Source organism: Artibeus jamaicensis, unplaced genomic scaffold (genome assembly GCF_021234435.1).
Source record: "Artibeus jamaicensis isolate MK-2021 breed Jamaican fruit bat unplaced genomic scaffold, CSHL_Jam_final scaffold_537, whole genome shotgun sequence".
In the NCBI taxonomy this organism is placed as follows: Eukaryota; Metazoa; Chordata; class Mammalia; order Chiroptera; family Phyllostomidae; genus Artibeus; species Artibeus jamaicensis.
The window spans coordinates 45,635,239-45,653,845 of NW_026522047.1; the positions used below are offsets into that span (position 1 = coordinate 45,635,239).

At 55.1% G+C, this 18,607-nt stretch overlaps 1 protein-coding gene across 1 annotated transcript; it reads right to left on the reverse strand.

Moving 5' to 3' along the window:
- Window positions 1-1,661: 1,661 nt before the first annotated feature.
- ZNF653 (zinc finger protein 653) lies at window positions 1,662-18,556 on the reverse strand. The gene is made up of 9 exons (XM_037131370.2): window positions 17,876-18,556; window positions 12,047-12,090; window positions 9,870-10,085; window positions 4,732-5,343; window positions 4,421-4,601; window positions 4,228-4,339; window positions 3,118-3,232; window positions 2,230-2,329; window positions 1,662-2,063 (listed from the first exon to the last, which is right to left on the reverse strand). Exons 1-9 carry the CDS (start codon window positions 18,166-18,168, stop codon window positions 1,886-1,888), a joined length of 1,851 nt encoding a protein of 616 aa, XP_036987265.1. The 5' UTR covers window positions 18,169-18,556; the 3' UTR covers window positions 1,662-1,885.
- Window positions 18,557-18,607: the final 51 nt, after the last annotated feature.

An 18,607-nucleotide genomic window follows, 5' to 3' on the forward strand; every position in this document is an offset into this window, starting at 1 on the left:
CTACAGAGGCGGTAAAGAGGTTTGGGGTTTAGTATACCAAGCAAACCCCGCTGGTGCCCTGCAGCCCCGAGGAAACCACTGGACCTTCTCAGACACTTTAAACTTGGGGTAGGCATATCTGCCCTGTAAATACACTGGCTTTCCGGGCTCATGATTGGTCCACTTGCAGAGTCTGAGATAGAAGGTGGCGCATCAAGCTTAGGCGCACCTTTACGTCGGGGCGGCCTTTACAAGCCCCTAGGGCGGGACAACTTTGAGGCTTCAGCACCACAGACAGCAGCCTGACGACCTTGTTGAGGACACTGCAGGGGTGGGGGGGAGCCAGGAACTCCTAAACCTGAGAGTGGCAGCCTCCACCCTAGCCTTATCCCTGCATGCCCTGTTAGGTTCCAGACTACCAGAGAGTGCCATCAAACCCTGTGAGGAGAGCCTATTTTGACCAATCACGGATAGCCCTCATGAGAACGAATTGCAGTAGGATGTCCTCGAGATTGAGCCAATAAGAACCCACGCAGCAGAGAGCGATAACAAGCTGAAGGAGAAGGCAGGCCAATCATAGTGGCCCGTACTGTTTGGGCGGTGGCCCTCTAGGGTTTGCCAGGGCAACGTGCCTGCTGACCCTGGGGACTTCGAGCAAGGGCTTGTTCCCCACCTGGTGATGCTCCCGGCCCCAGTGGGATCGGAAGCTGTGCCTTTACCGGGAGGGGGCTATTCCTGGGCGCGCAGGCCCGACTGCAGTTCCCATGGAAACTGCTGGCTCCCGCTGTGTGGAGATAACGAAAGGAACTGAGTCTGGGGGGTAGAAGGGGCGGCTAGCAGGTGACGGGGGTGGCTCCAGCAGTCGGACACGCTCATCCTCAACGAAACTTCTGTCCTAGGTTGGGCTAGCTCCCAGCTTGAAGGGTAAAGTGAGGCTTTAACTGCAGCCGGCCCCACGAGCTAGTGAGGAGCTAGTGGAGCCGATCTGCGCAGGGCGCCACGGGGCTCCCCAGGGCACGTGCCCGGCTGCAGTCCCCAGGGTCACGTGGTTGCGGCCATAACGGCCCATGCGGCTTGTGCGCCCCCTAGCGGCCGAACAGCTTAGTCTCACTCCTCACTCCCTGACAATTCATAGTATGAGAAGACTGCCTCAGAGTCCTCCTCAGGTTAAGGGACCAGAGCAGCGGCCCCGACACCACTTCCCTCCCAGACGAAGATTCCCGTTCCAGGAACATGCCAAGCCCATTATACTTTGAGGTCTTGGCACTTGCTGTTTCTTCGGCCTGGGATTTGCCTCCTCTAATGGAACCTCGTCATTCTGGTGTATACTCGAATGCCACCTCATTGACCTAAAGCACCCCCAGAAACTAACACATTACTCTTTTCTGCGTGGCGTTTGTCACAGCCATACATATCTCACTTAAGTGTTTACTGAACATCTCCCCAACTGGTACCTGATCTCTCTAGGGTAGGAAATGAGTGACCCACGAGGGATTAGGACTGAGAGTCAAGATCAAGTCCTGGGAGATGCCAAGTGGCCTCTGTGGGCCCCTAAGCCCTCAGCTCTCACACTGAGTTGAGGGAGCATTCAGGGTGGCCCAGGGAACTGAAGCTGATATGTCCTCTACTTCCACCCCGCCTCCCCCCAGCCCCAAATCATCCAGGTCTAGAGGAAGGGCATCTACTTTCTGGCTCTTTAATCTCACTCTCTCTTCACACAGTTCCAACAGTGCAGCCCCAATCACCAGCTCCGGAGACAGAGCCGGGTGGGGGACCAGCCCTGGGGTGGGGCAGGGGTGCCACCTTCCGGCCTGCGGTCCAGGTGGCCCCTAGGCTGTCCGGGTCACCAGGCCCGGGAGTGGCATTAGAATGGATGAATAAATAGGGCAGTCTGTCATTGGGTGGGTCAGGCGGGCTTGTGGTCTGGGTGGCTTTTGAGAGTGTGGAACTTGACGCTGTCCAGCTTCTCGAAACGCTTCCCGCAGCGCTCACAAGTGAAGTTGTACTGCACCTCTGCCGTGTGTTTTTTCATGTGCCAGTTGAGTGAAGCACGCTGTCGGCACTGGTAGCCGCAGATCTCACACCTGCCAGGAGTCAGGGCAGTCAGAGTGGGCAGGGCCGGCCCTGGAAAGGGGCAGCGCCACCAGGGACCAAGAGCACAGTGGAACTGGGCATGGCAACTGCAGTGGTGGAACCTGCTCTGTCCAAGCCTGAATCCCCTCCCGCCCTCACGGGACACCTGTCACTCACTGCAGGGGTGTCTCGCCAGTGTGTGTGCGCCGGTGTACCTCCAGGTGGTTCTTCCTTTTGAAGGATTTGCCACAGGTCTCACAGGTGAATTCACGAACACCTGGGGGAAAAGCAAGGCTGAGGATGCTGCCCTTGAAGAGGGGGCTGTGGAGTGTCTCTGTTGTGCAGCAGAGACCAAGTAGGGTGCAGACAGACCAAACCCCCACATCCCTGGGTTTGAACGTTGACTCTAATTACCGAAGGTGGTAATAAGAAGGCAGGATCATAGCTGTTGCCCAGGTATGCCCAGCGCACAGGTGGAATGTGAATTTTGGTCCCTGAGGGGCACAGGTGTGAAAGGGTCTGAATTTGACCCCAACATTTGGACTTTGGAGAGATTTCACATAAAACCCCCAAGTTCTAGTCTCAAAAAAATCTTAAGCAGTGCCCTCCTGCTGGGCAAAGGCGCCAGCACTGGCCACTGCGTCAGCAGTCCACACCCTGCATCAAGAAGGTGCTTGGAACAGAAGAATCACAGGTCCTAGCCAAATTTGCTCCCCCTCCCTGCCCAAGTGACATGGTTCACTGTCCTTCCTCAGCACTGGAACTGCTCTGGCATAACACCCATTTGTAAGAGTGGGAGGGCCAATGGGCCCCAAGTTGAATAAGAGACCGCCAACCCCTGTGCAGTTCCCTGTGATTTATAATAGTCAGCATCATTGTGACTTGCAGGTCCAGCTAACTGAGCACCAGGGAGGTGCCAGGTTAAGTGCTTTACTTCCACCATTTTACACCAGTCCATGTGGAGGACAGGCAGGAAACTCTGCAAAGGGCAGTCCTGGGCCCGGCTTTGACCCCACCTGCCCCTCCCCTAGTGCCAAGGCCCAGGCCCATGCCCCAGGGCCTGACCTGAGTGGATGATCATGTGTCGCCGTAGGTGGTTGGATAAATAGAACTTCTTGCCACAGCCAGGATGAGGGCACACTTTGGTCTTCCCTTTCCGATGCACAAGGTTGACATGGTTCTAGGGGCGAGAGGGGCAGAAGTGGAGCAGAGGGGACAGGTAAAGGCTGCTGGGAGGCAAGCTGGGGCCAACTTCACTGGAGGAGGGAAGAGAGGTGGACTGCCAGCTCTGAGCTGGGGCCCAGGGGCATCCTGGAATCAAATAGCTTTACTGAGCATTTACTCCAGCCAGGCTCTGGGCTGGGGCATCAGCAAACCTCGTCATAACCTGTGAAGGGCCCAGTGGCTAGCCGCGTTTATGGATGGGGAAACTGAGACTGCAACAGCTCAGTGGTTTGGCTGGTGTCTCACAGGTGGGCAGTGGTAGGGCTGGGACTGAATTCTAGGGCTGTAAGCCCCACAGTAGGCCCTACTGCCATGGTGCCCCCAAGGCTTGGAGCAGGTGGCGCAGCCTTCCCCACCCCCAGGCATTTATTCCTTTGTTCTTTAACTCACTAGCACATCTCTAGCTCCCATGCCCAGCACCAGGCCTGGTGCTGATAGGTGCTCAATATGTGCTTAATGAAAACATGATTTGGCAAATTCAAAGGCCTCATTATGCCGCCTCCTGTGCCTAGAATGGGGATATGAAAAGACCCTGTCTCTGCTCTTGGGGTGTCCCATCCAGATCCACTAGGCAAATTGCAGGTACGTCTTGGTGGTGCAGACCTGAGGGCTGCAGGCCCCACCAGCCCTGGGGGACTGGAGTGCGCTTCCTGGTAGAGGGGCATCTTGAGCTAAGGGGGCAGAGGCAGTAGGAGTTTGGGAGGCTAGAAGAACAGAAGTGTGTGGGAGAGCCATCAGGCCAAGGCCAGGACCAGGCCCCCACTGGGGATGTGCATGAAGAGGCTGAGGCAGGATGGGCAGCATGGAAGCAGGTGGAGATGTGGGAGGCAGACCTGTGGCACCTGCCAAGGTCTGGTGGGGCCTTCCACGAGCCTCAATGCCCAGACTCCAGTGCACAGGCAGGTGGACACAGAAGCAGACCCTGCCCAGCTATTTGGGTGGTAGCCTCACCTGGAAACTACTGAGAGCCACATACACCTGGCTGCAGCCCTCGTAGGGACAGTGGAACATCTCAAGGAGGCCGTCAGCATCCATCACCCGTGATCGCTTGCTCCGCCTCCTCCTGGAGAGGAAGGGGCCCATGGTGTGGGGGCTCCCACAGGGCCAATGTCCTCATCCCCGCCCCTGCCCGCTTGACACCCACTTCTCAGGTTCCTTGGGGATCTCATAGATGATGGCTGACATGTCACTGCCATCCAGCTCCTCCCCGTCTGCCTCTGCCTCAGGCTCTGCACCCTCAGGTGCTGTCGCTGCCAGCTCTGTCAGCTCTGGGGCCACCGGCTCTTCCTTCTCCTCCTTCTTGAGAATGTACAAGTCCTCCTTCTCTAAGGGGTAGACACAGGGCAGATGTCTGTGGGGACTAAGGATAGCGAGGAGCCCACTCTGGGGCCACTCCTCATCCTCCCCCTCCCATGTTCCACCCAGATCCCCCAAGACTAGCATGGTCCCCCAGACCTTTCTTGGTCTCCATGCCTGCCATGACGGCTGGGTCCACAGTGCTGGGCTGGCTGCCCTCAGGCTCCGTCTGGGTGTAGGCCGCCACACCCTCCATCATGGTGCAGGGCACCTCATCACCCAGGCCCCCGCTGGGGGTGCTGCTGCCTGCTGCCACGTTGAGGTGGATGCCCTCAGCTGTGAGGGCATCATAGCCTGGGCCTGCGATGATGATCACCTGAGAGCCGGGCACCATGCCTGGCATGGGACAGCTGGCTACCACCTCACCCAGCGCCTCCTGGGGCATATTCTCAAAAAGGGTGCCCGGGCCTGGGCCCACTTGCACGGGCACTGGCACACACACCACTGTCTCTAGGGCTTCTGGCCCGCTGGCCGCTGGGTTGGGGCACAGTGCGGTGCCCTGCTCAGCCAGGCTCTCCACGTGGTGGACATCGAAGGGGATGTGCACACCCTCTTGTGTGATGAGTCCACTGCTGCCCGCTGGGCTGGTGGGGGTAACTGCCGCTGCTGCTACTGTCACCTTGGCTGGCTGGCCCTCACGGGGCTCCTCAGAGTCAGAGCCAGAGCAGGAGCTGGACGAGTCGGAGCTGCTGGCCACCAGGCCATTGTCCACTGTGGTGACAGAAGAAAGGGGGTGCTTATAACAGTGGCAGCAGCAGCTGGTATTTGTTGAGGGCTTACCAGGGGGTTGGGTGCTGTGACTCTTCATTGCCACAAATAGTGGTCACTTCTCAGGCGCCACCCCCCCCATTACCCCTTCCTTGGCCTCTGATGCACTCGTTTCCTGACTCCTCCCGGTGGCTCCTTCTCAGCCTCTTTTGCTCTTACAGGTCTGGAAGGTTCTGCCTATACTGAGTGTCCTGATAACACCAGGGTTTCAGCCAGGCAGACAGTGTTAAATGCTGCCCTGATTCTGACTCCAGCTGTGTGTCAGACAGTTCAGTACATTTCCCACACTACGCACTTGGAGTTAGCACCAGACCCCACAAGGGTGGCGCCACTTCGAATGCCAGGCCACTGGTACTTCTGGTTATAGACTGGGAGTTCCCACAACCCCATGTTCAGGTTTGATAATTTGCTAGAATGGCTCACAAAACTCAAGAAAGTGCTCCACTTCCAATTATAGTTTTATTATAAAGGACATAACTCAGCAACAGCTGGATGGAAGAGAGGTACAGGGCAAGGTAAAGGGGGGGGGCACAGAGCTGCTATGCCCTCTTCAGGTATGCCACCTTCTCAGCACCTCCGCTGTTCACCAATCCAGAAACTCTCTGAACCACACAGTCCAAGAGTTTTTATAACCCAATTTCCAGCCCCTGTCCACTGCCCAGGGCTTGGGAATGGGACTGAGATATTGTGCCTTCAATGACGGGTCTGGTCTTTCTGGTGGCCATCTCTCCTCCTGAAGCTATCTAATGGCCCCTCCCCGAGTCACCGCATTAGCACAGAGCCCAGGTGTGTTCCAGAGGGGCTCCTTAAGAAAGGGGCTCATGATAACGTTAGAAAAGCATTCCTAACTCTCAGGGAATTCCAAGGGGTTTAGGAGCTCTGTGCCAGGAACTGAGAACAAAGATCAAGTATCTATTTTTATGGTGCTGCCACCACCTATGCACTGGTGCCTCCATTTGGACGGCTCCCACCAGACCTCCTGTGGAGCTGCAGACTGTTACATCCCACTACCTTCTCTGCTAACCCTAACCCTCCTCGGGGGTCACAGAGGCATCTCCCACTTCTCTCAGCAACTCTGGCCTCTGAGTTTTCCCTCAGAAAAAGCCTGAAGCATTCATGGATGTCCCCGTCTCAGTGGATGGCAGCTCTGTTCTCCTAGTTGCTCAGGCCAAGTCCCAGGCCTATCCTTGACCTCGCCGTTTCTCTCACACCCACTTCCAATCTGTCAGCAAAACCTGTTGGCGCTGCATCCAAAATTCATCTGAAGGCTGACAGTTTCTCCCACCTCCCGTGCGCACACCTGGTCATGGCCCCACCACCCCGTTGCCTGGACCATGCAGCCCCTTCTCCCTGGTTCCTCAGCTCCCACTCTCACCGCTGTGCTCCCCCCCCCCCGGCTAGTCTGCCCTCCTGCAGCTCCAGAGACAGTCTGTGAACACCTGCTTAGGTCACATCCCTCTCTGACTGAGAACCTGCTCTTCCCTTCCTATAAAAGAGACATGCCAGCTGTTCACCAAACCTGAGTCTCTTCCTCCTGACACCTGAGCAGACTACATTTCCTAGGGTCCCTTGTAGATAGGTGTGACCATGTGGCCGAGTCCCAATAAAATGTGAATGGTCGTGAACTCCCAGTCATGAACTTCCACCTCTGTTCCCCCGAGCCACACAAGACTCAGGGAGGCTGGAGCCCCAGCAGAGAGAGAACCAGGGTCCTGGATGGAAGGCAAGTTGTGGGTATGTCTATTTCAGCAGCTGCCTTAACTTTAGTTAATACCCTTCCCAATTCACCTGGTATAGAAGCCAAAGCTCTTACTGCAGCCACAAGCCGGCACTTCCTCTCCAGCCCCACTGACCTTCCTCCCATGCCTAGGGACACTAGACAGCTTCCTGTCTCAGGGCCTTTGTACTTGCCACTTGTTCTGCTTGAACCCTCTTTTTTTTTTTTTAATGTTTTATTTATTTATTCTTAGAGGGGGGAAAGGAGGAAGAGAGGGAGAGCCTCTCACGTGGCCCCCGCTGGGGACCCAACCTGCAACCCAGGCATGTGCCCGGACTGGGAACTGAACTGAAGACCTCCTGGTTCACAGCCCGAGCTCAAACCACTGGCTACACCAGCCAGGGCGGAACCCTCTTCTCTCAGATACCTGCGTGGGCTCCCTCCCTTCTCCAGCAGACCCTTCAATGGTATTTTTCCAGGGAGGCCTCTGGCCACCTTGTCTCAAATGGTACCTTTTTCTCTCCTTTATTTTCCCTCCAAATACTTCCCACCCCACAGTCTACTCTGGATTGTATTTGTCTACCTTGTTTACTGTCTGCTTCCCCTATAGACAGTAAACTCCACAAGGACAGGGGTCCCTAATGTTCAGAAGGCTATATGGTACACAGTGAGCACATATTTGCAAAAATGAACAGCTCTCAGACCAAGGCTACAATGAAGGTCAAAGGGGCTGACATCTTACCCAGGCATTTGGTGCTAAGATCCTCACACAGGGAGAAACTGTGGACAGGAAAAATGTAGGACTGTCCCTTAACTTACCCACTTGTGACACAGTTGGGAGCACACTGTCTGGGAACGAACCACATGTCCTACACCTCCAGAGGGTCACATGGAGAGTGCAGGCTCTGCAGCCAGACTGCAGTGGGGAGGGAGATCCCAGCACTTGCTCCTCTAGCCATATGAACACAGGCACCTTACGTAACCTCTCTGGGCCTGGGGATAACTTGGTACCTACTTCAAGGGGTACTCTGGGTATTTAACTAGTAAATATGTGTAAAGGGCTTAGGACAGTACTAGGCTCAGAGTAAGCCCCCACTATCTTTAGTATTGTGTGCTTCATTCCTAAAGCAGGCCCTGGGGTAGCAACAGGGGCAGTAGAGGTATCAGCCCCTCCTTGCAACAACCTGTAATCTGCAGAGTGGGATGAGCCCTGCTCCATCCTGAAGGAGGGGGTAATCACCTAATGAGGTGGGAGCACGGCTGGGTGTGCATCTGGGTCTCTGAGTGCAGTGTCTGACTGTTAAGGCTGACAGTGGATTTTGCTCAAGATGACAATAAAACAAGAGAAATGACAGTGTACCCCTGGCCTCCCACAGTCCCTGGGCAGGGGGGTCTTCTTACTGAGTGAGAGGTGGCAGGGCCGCCCCATGCAGAACAGATAAGGGTGCTGCTTGAAGAAACAGGGCTGGGCCGGGGACAGAGTCTCTCTCTTACCAGCCCCCAGAGGCCACAGCAGACCTGGAATTGATCTCAGTGTTCATTCCCAAGAGCCCAGATCCAGCAGCTGCTGGTGTAAAATCATGCTGGGGTACAAGGGTGCTCCTCTGGGTGTCACCCCCATCCCAGCTGGATCCATCATCAGCTCCAGATGGGCCATTCACATTGCTCCCAAAACCTTAGTTTCCTGGACTGCTCAGTGGGGCGAATGGCAGGTCTATGTGGAGGACTCAGGGTGGTTTGGGGTGGGCCTGGAGTGGAGCATAGGACAGGATGGCTGAGGGGCAGGCTTTACACTGGGGGCCTGACACACAACGGGAGGGCCATTGGCCAGGGTGCCCACCTGGAACACCTCTCGCCCACGGCTTCCCCTCGCCAGCTGGGATGCCATCTGCTCCATAATGCCTGCCAGCTTGGACTCAGCCCCAGCGACTGACCCCACCCTTAGCTCTGGCAGGGCGCCTGGCAGTGGGCCCCACACTCCTTCTTAGAGCTTGTGCCAAGCCTCTGGGGCAGGTGACAGCCCCTCACCACCCACAGCATCTCCTTGCTCCCCCAGCCAGGTCTCACTGGAACTCCGTAACCGAGTCCCTCATGGCCCTGAGCTGGCAGCCAGCCCATGGGTGTGATCAACATGAGATGGCAGAATAGGAGCAGGGACATTAAGAGATGGGGTGGGTGGGGTGACAGAGGGCCAGAGAATGGAAGACCAAAAAGGTGTGAGATGGAGGACAGACAGGAAAAGACAGTGGGGGAAGGTAGGGGATAGAAAGGAGACAGAAGAGGATGAAGTACAGAGAGGATAAGAGAGCGCGAGAGCAAGGAATAGGGAGTAAGGACTAGGCCAGCAGGATGGAGACAGGGAAAGAGGGTGAGACTGGGAGAGACACATCCTGACACAGAAAGGACTAGAGAAAACAGAAGAGGAGGAAGAGGCCAGGAGAGAAGAGCCACCCCGCAAGTCAGCCCAGCACCCTCCCTTCCCTCTCTTCAGCCCTGTGCCTCAACTGTCCCTCTGTCAAATGGGAACTGCGTCTCAGGATCTATAAGGACTCAAAAAAGACTGCAGCACGGCCGGATGAGCCTGTGCTCTGCCCGAGGCCAGCACAAGAGCCATCTAGTTGCTGAGGTGTCTGTAATGCTGGCAGAAGGCTAGCAAGACCCAGAAGGGAGGGAGACCAGGATGACTCTCTCCACAAGGAGCTGGAGACCCCCAGACACGGGGCCACTGCATGCCCCTACCCCAAGGACCCACCTTTGTCACTGTCGGGGTCTGAGTCGCTGAGCGGCTTCAGGGGTGAGTGCAGGTCTTGGAAGTAGCGGTGGCCAGCTTCACACTGCCACACAGCTGTGGTGTATAGGCCGAAGGTGGGGTCCAGCTCAGCCAGGTGGGGCTCATACGGACAGCGGTGCTTATGGTCCTCATACCAGATCACCACATTCTTCAAACAGTTCACGTTGCGTCGACGCCCTGTGTACACAGGGCCAGAGGGCAGGGATAGGCCATCCAGGGCAGTACAGCTCCTAGAACTACTTGGGCCTTCTGGCTCTTGGGGGTTGACACACCCTCCTGAACTCTGTCCAGGTATGTCCCCAGTTCATAGCTGAAGAAACTGAAGTTCCGAGAGATGAGACACACCCTGGAGATAGCAGAGACTGGCCAGTCACTGTCCTCACTGGATGAATTAAGTCATAAGAACAGTGGACCATGGCCACAGGAGGTGCACAGTCATTGTCGGCTGCTTCTTACTGTTATAACCAGTCCCTCAGCACTGCCCTGCTCCCAATCCAGTCCTCTCATAGCCGCTGTGCATGCCTGTGAACATCTGAGTCAGGTCATGTGCCTCCTCTGCTCAAAATCCTCCACGGCTCCTACCTCACTTATTGGAAAAGTCACAGTCCTCCCAGAAGTTTACATATTCTGCCCAGTCACCCCGTCCTCACCTCCTCCCACCCTTCTCCTTACTCACTTCACTACAGCCTCATGGCCGCCTCTGTGGTCCTCAGAGCCAGATGTGGCCCAGCCTCAGAGCCTTTGTGCTGGCTGCCTGCCCTTCTGCCAGGTACTGTCTTACCCCCTCCACCTCCACTCAGGCCTCCCTTGGTCAGCCACCCTCCCTCCCCTATCCCCCTAGCCAACCTGGCCTGCTGTCCTTTTTCTCTAGGTCGCACCTGGATACCATCTATGCTTCTTTGTTTTCATGTTTCTTGTCTGTCTCCCACATTAGATGTCAGCTCCTCAAGGGCAGGGACACTTAACTGGGCTGCTCCTCCTACATATCTGTCACCTACATACAATACTGCAAGGGGGTGGGAACGGTGGAGCTAGACCTCCAGGGTTCAAGTCCTGGCTCTGCCACTTCCTGGATGGGTGGCTCCAGGCAAATGACCCGGCTTCTCGGAACCTCAGTTACCCGCTCTGGTCAGGGAAGAATAAAGGCTCCCATTCCCTGAAGACTGATAGGGAGGAGGTTAGGGAGTAAAGATATAGATAGAGCACAAAATGCAGCTGCACACACTACAAGTGCCCAAGAATTGGTGCCAGTGATACGTGTGATGATCCTGGCCCCTCAGAGAATGGGAAGAAGGTGTGCCTCCGATCTTCCAGGCTAGATGAGGAACATGCCCAGGAAAGGTCCTTGGGCCTGGGGATAGTGCCCAGGTCCTCCACACAGTGACAAGCACAGTGACACCAACAGTAAGCACCTCCTTAGCTCAGCACTTGCCTCATCTCCATTCCCACCCCTTTAAGATTTTGGGTGTCACAGTCTTAGCTCACCTCTGAGAACTATTAGAATGGGAGATGCTCATTGCCACCAGAGGGCTGTCCCTGAAGGGCGGCTCTCTGGACAGAGCTCGAGACCCACCGCCCCAGGGCTCAGGGGCAGGAGGGACGTGCTCCAGGCCTCTGCTCTGACTACCCACACCCGGCTCCCCTTGAGCCTGGCACACGATATGCCCTTTAGGCCCTGGCACAAGCTGTTCCCTCTGCTCTGCCTGGCTCTTCCCTGGCTGACTCCCACACACTGGGCAGGAAGGCAGAGGAGCTAAGGGAACTGCTTTGAAAACCGGAGGACCTGAGTTTGCAGGTTGGTCTTGCCGCTTTCCAGCTGTGCAGCCTGGGGCAGTGACCAGGCCTTCCAGGATGCCTTTATGCTTACGGGGATAAGGAGGGCACCCCTGCTGGGCACAGCACAGGTTCGGTCCCACGCCAGACTGGGTCGGGCCTCTCCTCTGGGCCCCAGTGCCCTAAGCCCCCTTCGGTCACAGCTCTGCTCAGACTGTCCCTTGTCTTTCCCAGGAGACTGTGGGCTCTGTGAGGGAAGGGCTGGGGCTCTCCATAAGCGGTTCCTGAGAGAATGAGAGGAGGGGAGCAACAAAGCCAGGAATTCCCAGCACCCACCCCTCCCCCCTGGCTGTAGCCCCACTTACTTTTCTTCCTCTTTGGCTTTTTGGGGACCTGCTCCCAAGGCTTCCTGTAACAGAGAGAGGCAGCGGGGAGTGACGCAGGGCCTGACTGATGATGAGAAAATGAAAGCGACCCTGGTACCCTCATCCTGCTCTGGGGCGAAACGTTAACTTCTGTCTCCCGAGCCTGTCCTGTTTCTCACAGCCCTTTGCTTGGGCTCTCTCCTACACAGACAACTGCCCTCGGAGGTCGGTCTAGTATCATCACCCTCCTCACAGAGTGGGAAACTGAGGCTCAGAGGGGTGAGGCCACCAGCCCAGGGTCCTGAGGCCAGGGAGTGGAGAGGTCAGCAAGGGGTACAGAGAATCAGCAGCCCTTTTTGACCTCTAATCTAGATAGCCCCATGATCCCAACCCTTGGATACATACCCTGTCTAATCTTCTCTCCACGAGTGGGGTACACCTGTGAATATAAAGGGTTACCACTCCTGTGGCTAGGTGGCTGAACTAACCAAGAGGGAGCCTCATCTGATTGGGGAACCTGTACAAGGATCCTGCTGAAGCCAGAAACCAGAGGTTGAAAATGTGAGGGAGCCTATGGGGGTCCACGTGACAAGGACCTGAGAACAAACGGCCTCTGAGAGGTGAAAGTGGTCCCATCGACAGCCAGCAAGACTGCAGGGACCTCAGTCCTACCACCCCAAGCATGTGAATTCTGCCCACACTATAAGGGAGTATGGGAGATCTTTTTTTAGCTGAGCCTCCAGATGAAGACATAGCTGGTTGATACCTTGATTTCAGCCTTGAGCTGAAGATTCAGCTAAAATGTGCCAGACTCTTGACCCAAAATGAGATAATAAATATGTGTAGTTTTAAGCCACTGAGTTTGTGATACTTTGTTATACAGCAATAAAACCTGGGCTGCCTTATCAAGGATCCTGCAATGCCTGCCCCGCAGGCTGGCTGAGAGCCCAGCAAAATGGTCAGACACAGCCTGGAGGGCTGGCATTGCTCCCTGACCCTAACTGCCTGCTCTTTGAGGGCTTAGGTCCATGACACTGCCCTCCTCCAGCAGTCCTGCCCCTTCAGCCAGCTTAGGCCAGTCAATCACTGCCTCTGAGGCCTTCCCCACCCTTCCTGGGGTCCAACCTCCCCACTGACAGCCCCTCAGTGAGCCATGGCCTCGGGGAGTCCAGGGCACAGCCAGGCCCAAAGGCCAGGGCCCTCATCAGATCTGCCAGGTAGGTTTCTGACCCCTCTCGGGCCACTTGGCTGTGGCCCAGCACTGGCTCTACACAGACTGAGGGCAAGCATGTTGGAGCCATCTTTCTACTTTCCTCGACTACTTTCCCTCTACTTTCCTGCCACCATTGCTTCCGGGTCTGCCCACTTCCCCCTGGCTGCTTCCTTCTTTTCCTTCTGCTCAGGCAGTCTGGGTGAGTGATTTTTAACCTCCCCGTGCCTCAGTTTCCCCATCTGTGGCATGGGATCATAACAGCAACTTCCTCATAAGGTTGGTATGAGGTTATGTGCAATGCAAAAAGCTCGGTACAGCTCTGACAATTAGTAATCACTCGGCAAATGGTGACAGTGATCATTATGATTATCAATATTATCACGGAGCCAGGTTCTGGTACACTGACCTCCCCACTGTGACCAGGGCCACACTCTTGCCACAAATATCCTGAAAGTCAGTCCAGGGTCTCTCCTCAGCTCCACCGCCCACCCCCTCAGTCCCCCATCAACCTGATAACAATTCTCCGAGCCCATACCCCAAGTTTGGTCCCAGGACAGCTCCTCAGGGCTCTTTCATCTTTCCTGCCCCATCCCAGGAGCCTCTATGCACTCTAAGGGGCCAGGCTACCAGATCCTCCTCTAACCCAAGTCCAAGCACCCACAGCCACTTCCAATTACTCAAGGCCTTGCCATGGCTGGGGTGCTGGGAACACCATATTGTGGTAGGAACAGGCCTGACATTGGTCAGACCCCAGTTCAGGTCTCATCTCTGGCTGTGTGACCTGAAGCAGGTGTCATCCCAGCTGAGCCTCAGCTGGCATGGTGACATGCCTAATCTATGAAGTAAGGATAACAGCAGCTCCCAAAGAGAGCTGCTGTGAGAACAGGCCACATTCTGGCCCTAACACAGCCTTTTCTCCTTCAATCCAAATGATGTTGCCCCTCTGCCCCCTTCTCTAAGCTCTGCCATCTCTGTGACTCCCTGCCGTGGCCACCTGCATTGGAGGTCAACCATTGTTAAGGCTTCTCCAGGACCTGGCTGTAATTTCCTCTCAGTGGCCAGGCCCAAAGGGTGGCCAGCAAGAGTCCCTCGCTCTCCTCTGCCCTTTGATTTCACTTTTGACTTGATAGTCTCACCAGTGTCCAAACACACTGGTATTTCTAATATCTTCAATTAAAATAACTTTGAGCCCTGGCTGGTATGGCTCAGTGGATTGAGTGCATGCCTGAGAAGCAAGGGGTTTCGGGTTTGGTTCCCAGTCAGGGAACATGCCTGGGTTTCGGGCCAGTATGGGGTACGTGAGAGGCAACCATGCATTGATGTTTCTCTCCTTCCCTTCCCCTCTGTCTAAAAAGAAATAAATAAAATCTTAAAAACTAAAATAAAATAACCTTGAGCCCCTTCACTACCAACTTTTGCCTCACTCCTTTACCACTCTTTACCAGAGCCCTACACTCCAGTGTCCATGTCTGCTCCTTTATCTCCCTTGAGCCTCTCTGGTCAGCGTTTTTCTCCACCATGCCGCAAACTGCCCATTATTAGGGATGGCTGCCTCACTCAGCCCAGCAGTATTTGACCCTTAGATCCTCCCCTTGGCCTCCACCCTGCCTGTTCCTCCACCTGCCTCCCAGACTGCTGTTTTTCCCATATCTCCCTCACTTTTGGAAGTCCTGAGAATGGTACTGGACTCAGACCTGCGTGCTCCGTCCACAAGCATCCCCTTGGCAAGCTCCACCCCCTTAACTCCGCCCTGATGACTCCCACATTCCCATCTCCCGATGGTCCTCTCCCCACCACAACGCTGCCTCCACTCTCTCCTTGACACTCCATGTAGGAGACTCACAAATAAGCTGTCATTTTGTCCCCGAACCTGGTCCTCCTCAGTTAACAGTAACTGCAACTCTCCAGGTGCTCAGGCCCAAACTGGGGGCATCTCTCATGTCCACACCCATCAGAGAACCTGCTGGTCCCAAGTTCAGTCACTTCTCTCCATTTCCCCATGACCCTGTCCAGGGCCAGCCCCATTATGGCTCACCTGGACCAGTGTAGTCATCTTCTTCCTGGTCTCCCAGATCCTGCCCCCACCCCCCACAGTCTCAACATAGAAGTAAGGATGATTCTTTTGATTTTCTTGTTAGGAGTTTAAGATGTGAAAAGAAAACTGCACACATGCACAGAGCTAGAGAGGAGAGGAGAGTGAAACTCCTTGAACCCATCACCAGCTTTAATAACTGTCAACTCTTAGCCAGCTCATACTCTGCCCATTCCTCCCACCACACACTCCCTGGGAAGTGCTTCTTTTAATAGCTAAGCCAGATACATGGCTTCTCTGCACTTACGGTGGGGACTCAAAATTCTGCACTTAAGGAAGACAACAAATCCAACCACAGCTTCTACTTCATTAAGAGGAAAAATCAGTCCTCCTTGCAGCCCACAAAGCCCCGGCACCTCCCTGCCCTCATCTTCTCCCACTTCTCTCCTTCACTCATTGTGCTCCAGCCACAGGTTCCCCTTGATGTCCCTTCTACATACATATCAGGACACTAGACAAGGTCCTGCCTCAGGGCTTTTGCACTTGCTATTTCTTCTTCCTCTAACACTGTTCCCCTGGATATCTGCGTGGCTCTCTCTGGCCTCCTTCAGGTATTTACTCAGATGCTATCTTCTCAAGGTAGCCCCACCCTGATACCTTATTTAAACCTCTCTGACTCCTCATTCCTCTTTCCTTATTTCACTTTTGTTTTATTCCACAGTCCCTATCAATCTCCCACATACTACATAATTCATTTGTTATGTTTCTTGTCTGCAGTAGACAAGCCTTTGAGCACTAGATAAACCTCTGCCCTCTAAAATGTCAGCTCCATGATTTATACATGTGCCTGGCACACAGTAGGTGCTCAATAAGTGTTCCTTAAACAAATGGATAAAGAAACACTGGAAATTCCTCATTGATCATTGTATTCCTTTTTCCATGGGCTGCTAGAAAGTGCCAGGCAAATTCATGGTCCATTCCCCATTCCCACTTCATGTCTCTTGCACCCATCTGGTCAGATCTTTACCTTATCATGCCATGAGACTGTGCTTGTCATGACCCCTGTGACTTATGCCTCAATCTAACAGCACTGATTTTTGGCCCTACTGTGCCACTCATTTTCCTTTCTCTTTTCAGCCTAATTTCCACTTCCATGTCCATGTTTTACAGCCCTTGAACTAAAATTCTTCCAAGCACAAAATAGGTTATAAATAATGGAACAACTAAAACACTGGCCATGTCTATTTCCCCCATAGGATAACCCTCACCTAGGCTAGTGTACTTTCCCAATTATGCATGGGTCCTGGAGCCAGATTTTTGCTACACACTGCCTGGGTCATCTCAGTGTCCCTACGCAGTCCTGCAGGCCCCCACAGCTCCTGCTCAGCCAAACCAAGCTTCTGCAAATACCATTTTCAGCATAGGGACCTCCAGGGGCTCCCTCTGGCCAGTGATTCTCCAGCTGCACATCAAGTCTACCTTGAAAGCTTTGCAGTAAAAATATACAGGGTCTGCAACTTCACTCCAACTAGCTGAATCAGAAACTCCAAATAGCAGGACACTGGCTTGAGGTTTTTTAACTACCCCCCCATTTCCTGCTCTGCTCTCAGGCATATATAAACCAGCCTGCCACCCTGAGGAGCACCAGGTAGGTGCAGTTCAGCAGGATCTGGTTGACTGTTGACCCTCAGAACCTCTCCCATGTGAGAGGAAACATGCCAACATGTGCAAATAAAACCAGGGCAGAACAAGGATTCTGTCGCAGAACTGCTTGAGATACAGAACAAACATCACCTAACAGCTAGTACCTGGAGTGCTCACTGAGTGCTAGCACTGGTCTAAGCCCTTTGCGATAGTTTAACTCATTTAATCACTACATCAACGAATAAGGCTGGAAGCGAAAAATTCCACCAACAGTGCTCATTCTCAAGGTAGAGATTACAAAAGCCTCTGCCTTCCACCTGCACGGCTAACTCAGGGCTTCCTATTCACCTGAGTCTCCTCAGGAGACTGCTGAGGAGTCTATTCACCTGAAGTGCTGTGCTCCTCAGGAGCCAAGAGGTTTAGGGGATTCGATTTGGATTGTGCGGGGTCCTCAGGGTACGTGGGGTCTAGGGTTGTGGGAATTAGGCCACTCAGAGTCCAAACTGGGGCACCAGAACCTGAGAGCACGGATGTGTGCAGTCACAACCCCAGGCTATATTGTGGAAGATGCGGCCTGTGAGATGTGAGTGGTCAGTAGAGCGGGGCCGCCCCTTGGACAGGACTGTTAGAAAGCTTGGAGGTGGGGCCCGTACCAGAATTGGTCAGCCAGAGCTCTAGCGGGCGGGGCCAAACGCCCAGGAGGCGGGTCGAAGCTGGACGCATCCTAGGATTGGGCGGTCAGAGCGACTGGAGGCGGGGCCGCGAGCCAGGCACGTCCCAGGACCGGCAGTCGGAGACCCAGGCCGCACCCGGGCCGCTGGGCGGAGCTCAGAGGTGCCAGGGGGCAGAGCCTGGGCGGAGGGGGCGGGACCAGGCTCAGCGGGGGATGGGGGCGTCTCCTCCCTCGTTCCCTCCCTCCTTCGGGCCGGGCCCCCCTCACCCGTGGCGACCGCTCCGCTGGCCGCGCTCCAGAGAGATGAGGTAGGCGGCGAGTTTGGCGTCGCTCCAGCCGCTGCGGCGCCGCAGGTCCACCCAGGGCCCGTGCGCCTCGCCCAGGTACACGCGCCGCACGTCGTACTTCTTCCGGGACTCGAGCCGCCGTCGGGCCCGGTCTGACTCCGTGAGCCGCGGCCGACCTCGCGCCTTGCGGCCCGCCGCGCCCTCCCCGGCCACCGCCTCCCCGCCTGCACCCGCCTCAGCCTCCGCCTCTGCCTCAGGCTCCCGCTCCGCCATCCCCCCCCTCCCTGGTTACCAACCTCCCTCGTTGTTAGGAGCCCGGCCGGAAATTGCGTGCATCTTTCGCGCCGCCGGGAAATTTCTCAGAGACTCAAGCTCCGCAGCGTCAAAAAGAGACAGAAAGCGGAAATTGCGCATGCGTGAAACAAGCACCTGCAACAACCCATTTCTCATACTCCTTTTCTGTTCAACTTTCTGACTTGGTGGAGACGGAGGGAAGAGCTGAAGGTTTGAAGACAACGCTGGGAAGAAAGCAGTAGATGAACCCGTAGACCTTGGGAGGGGGTGAGGAGGATTTCTCCCTTCACGCCTTTATCCTGAGTACTTGTAAAGGTGGGAGTTGTTAAATGAAGGCAGAGGGAAGGCCAAGGGTCTGACCTTTATATCAGTCCTGGATGCTGGAGAGCCCTTGAGAAGCTATGCCACCAGGCATTAA

Bases quoted from the DNA above. Each gene is read 5' to 3' on its own strand.
- ZNF653 (XM_037131370.2), bottom strand. From the start codon at position 18,168: ATGGCGGAGCGGGAGCCTGAGGCAGAGGCGGAGGCTGAGGCGGGTGCA. The intron at 4,602-4,731 runs GTCTGGGGGACC...TCTACCCCTTAG, and splicing joins AGGCATGGAGACCAAGAAAG to AGAAGGAGGACTTGTACATT. The intron at 2,330-3,117 runs GTCAGGCCCTGG...CTTTTCCCCCAG, and splicing joins ACACATGATCATCCACTCAG to GTGTTCGTGAATTCACCTGT.